The sequence below is a fragment of the Clytia hemisphaerica genome, unplaced genomic scaffold (genome assembly GCF_902728285.1).
Source record: "Clytia hemisphaerica strain Z4C2 unplaced genomic scaffold, Clytia hemisphaerica genome assembly, whole genome shotgun sequence".
Lineage (NCBI taxonomy): Eukaryota > Metazoa > Cnidaria > Hydrozoa > Leptothecata > Clytiidae > Clytia > Clytia hemisphaerica.
Genome location: NW_027104088.1, coordinates 423,422 through 427,249, shown reverse-complemented (window position 1 = coordinate 427,249; position 3,828 = coordinate 423,422). Strand labels below are relative to the sequence as shown.

General features: G+C 33.5%; 1 protein-coding gene across 1 annotated transcript; it reads left to right on the top strand.

Moving 5' to 3' along the window:
* Window positions 1-46: 46 nt before the first annotated feature.
* Window positions 47-3,468, top strand: LOC136812695 (sorting nexin-33-like; the record flags this gene model as incomplete). Its single annotated transcript, XM_067069220.1, is given in 5 exon segments — window positions 47-136; window positions 450-506; window positions 907-964; window positions 1,373-1,464; window positions 2,511-3,468. Coding segments are annotated over 5 exon segments (351 nt in total), but the record flags the coding sequence as incomplete, so codon positions are not given.
* Window positions 3,469-3,828: the final 360 nt, after the last annotated feature.

The following is a 3,828-nucleotide window of genomic DNA, read 5'->3' as shown; positions in this document are numbered from 1 at the left end:
AACCCTTGAATTAATTTACTCATTTTTTTCATTTTTCCATTTCCAGCCAAAATACGACACGCTACAAGTTTTAGAACTGATGCGAGAATATTCCGGTCTGCTATCAACTTTCCCCGAACTTGTCAGCGTACACAAGGTGAAAAAAATATAGTTATTGTTTTCAGGTAAAAGTAAAAAGAATTTCTGAAATTTCGTCACTTTTTACGGACGAATATTTTTTGCCGGACGAATTTTTACGTTGGCATTATAAAGAAATTTAGGCTAGAAAACACCAAATGAACTGAGCAATTATTGCATTTCATTTAGTTTATATAGTATGGCAATTCTTATTTTCTTATTTTAAGTAGCATTGAATTTTGAAAGAAAAAATTTTCAAAAACTTTTTACCGATGAATTTTCAACGGATAAGGTATAAGAATAAAAATTGATATTCAATTTTTTTTGAACAGGGTGCTTTCTCAAAACAGAAAGAATGTATGAAAATGCAAGAAGAAGAAAAACTAAAAGTAAGTCTCACAAGTAAATATCACAAATTAGTGTCCTGCTTTCGTTCTTATAAGAGAGTACAATCACAAGTAGAACGAAGCTATTTAAACGAGCCTATTTTTATCAATCTTTATTTTGCTGGTTTTTTCTAATACTTTATTTCAGTAAATTAACACTAGTTTCTCTTCACAACTTTTGTGAGTACAGTTGAGTCACTTTAACTCGAACCTCTATAAAACTCGAAATTTCCTTAACTCGAAAAGTTTTGCGTACCCTTGCGTGTTCTAGTTACGGACACTCCACCGTATATCGAGACTCAAATCTTGTTAAATCGTTAGCATGGCCAAAGCTTATTACTACAAGTTTTTGAACGTAACATCAGCATTTCCAATATTTCAATCTCGATATTTTTTCATTCAGTACGCCGAGGTTGCAGATATTTCAACGCGAATGGACGTGGTATCAAGCGCCATGTTTGGTGAGTTAGTTTTGTGATGAAGGTCCTTAAAGGTTAAGGAGTTAAATTTCTTAATCAAAGGTTTGAAATGTCTTTAAAATTGTCTTTCTAAGAATTCCAATACTCCGTTACTGTGTACTTTAATGAAATCTGTTGCCTAAGTTAAAAGAAAGTTCTAAAACTCCAGGTTGTATTTTCTTGATCTTTCTTGATTACGTCACGAACATCACTTGCCTCGTTTTGAAATTATTGCCATGGCGATTAACTCCCAGCGGATTTTATTGCAACTACTTTCTATTCATAAAAAATCATTTAATGTCTCAAAAGATATGATCACCATGGAAATTGTTTGAATACGAGGCAAGCGATGTACCTGACGTAATTTATGAAAAGGTCTATTTAAACATTATTCTTTCCCCTTTTTCTCAGCTGAAATTCACCATTTCCACCGTGAGCGTTGTAGAGACTTCAAAGATGTGATGAAGAAATATCTACGTGAACAAGTTCGATTTCACGAAGAGGTAAGGTGTTTGGTGATTCTTGTGGTTCTCATCAATTGTACTTTCAGGTGCCGAATAAACGAATAAACGCCTCCTTCGTTTGTTAATGTTTCGGCTTTTTTCAAACACTCGGGACCTTATTAGAACCCCCTCCCCCATTTATTAAATTTTGCAATTATCATCAGCTGTCAAAAGAAGACTCTTCTTTTACCTAAATAGCCTGGTTTTAATCTATAATTACCTTATTTTCTACAATTAGCCTCCCCGATGCGATTATTAAAATTTGAAGATATTTTCAGCCCCAACCTCCCCCCGCTCATTAGGCACCTGAGAATACCCGTGAAATTTGACTTTATATCCCTTGTGAATAATAAAATTTCATTCATTATTTAACACAAAACAATTTCTTTCTTTGTGCAAGTATTAAATGAGGAGAGTCTAGCATTAAGCATCAACTACCTTATCGGCCCTTTTTACGCCGGCCCTTATTCTGCCACAGCCTAATTTTGGGCTTACGCCAATTAGGGCCGTAAATAACGCCAAAACTTTTAAGTTTTGACTAAAATTTAAATCAAAATGTCATCTTTCAGTGCTAAGCTGTTGAGAATTCCATTGAAAACCATTGATTTTCGTGAAGTTTTGGATATAGAGTAGAAAAATGGATAGTTATTCATCCTTTAATCATACCTAAAATCCTTTAAATTGAGAAAAAATGGTCAAAACTTAACGCCGCATTTAGGTAAAAATTGCTAAATTTTGGCCTTTTTACGCCGGCCCTTATTACGCCACGAGCCCAAAAATAACGCCAATAAGGGCCGGCCTAAAAACGGCCGATAAGGTACTAATTGCTGAACTAGGTTGGTTTGCCCTGGGGAAAAAGTTCACTAAAAGCTCTCCTCTATGATTTTGTAAGGCAGAGAATTGTTCGCAAAACAGTCGCATTAAATTAATTCCAGTTTAATTAACAATTACATCCAACTGAGTTTTAATAAAGAATAGAAAAAATTGACTCCTCGTACTCTTGTGAGCTCCTGAATGATATTTCTTATGATTATTTCACTTCACAGATTATCAAGAAGTTGAATTCATCCATCGACATGTATGACCAAGTCCCTGATTAACACTCAACGAATATTTCATCATATACAAATAATAATGGATGAAGAACTTCTATGAATGAGTATAATTTAATGATCTAAATGTATCAAGTATAAAAACTAAAGATGGGTTGACTTTCAATTTGACAACCCTTTTAAACGACAGACTAAAAAGATTTTAAGCATACCAATATTTGGTATCACATTTTTTATATTACCTATGAATAGCGCTTCACCTCACCCTAGTCACATTCACAAAATTATAATGGACTTTTAAATACTAAGATAAAAGAAGAAGCTTTTACATAACTCAGATCTATGATTTTTTTTGCAGGCCAAATTTAAAAGTGATAAAAGAGTAGAAATTTTCCCATGACTTTGCAGGACAAAATTTTTAATGGGGGAAAATCTTACTTTTGAAATATGAAACTTAAAAAAGTTTCAGAAATTCACACTTCTGTAGACCTTGACTTAGCTTGTATTTTAATATATTTTGCAAACTTTACTCGAATTACAATGTAGGATTATCTATTACCTTCTATAAATTATTAGTTCATCAAAGTCTCACTTGTTATGCTTTGTGGGGGTTTTATTATAATTTATATGCATGCATAATTTCAAATGTTTATATTGACGGACAAAACATTCTGTGGTCCAGTGCTGTAGGAACCAATTTGATAATGGGGGGGGGGCGTAAGTTCAGTGACACCGTGAAGGCCAAAAAACTCAAAAAACTAAATAAAATATAAGGTAAAAGGTAAAATATTCCATTTTATGAAAAAAAATTATCGGGAAGGGGGCTAAGCCACCCAGCCCCCCGGTAGCTACGGCACTGGTGGTCTCTTTCAGGATTATGTAAACCCTTTTGACCAAACCAATGATAAGTACCACCTTTTATAGACCACATTGCTCGAAAGCTCGGAAAAAGCTGCCTAAAATGCTGGAGGTTTTATAAAATACTTCACTAATTGATCATTTGAATAGAGATGACGCGTTCTTTAAAAAAAGTTGAAAAAATGTTTTATTACAGGTTAACGACCAACCAAATCAAATAAGAGCTTGTAAAAACTCCAATTTGTCCGTAAAATTTAAAAAATTGACAGTGTAACTGATAGTTATGGTAATAATAATACCAACTGCCAACCTTTGTTATATTTCTATCGCAATTTACAATTTTCAGTGTCGTTCAGGCCTATAACCTTACAGAAAAAACAAATAGATTTCGGAAATTTTGAAGAGGGTCTCTTTTGGAGCTGGGTGTACGTCAAAATAATACAGAAAAAACTAT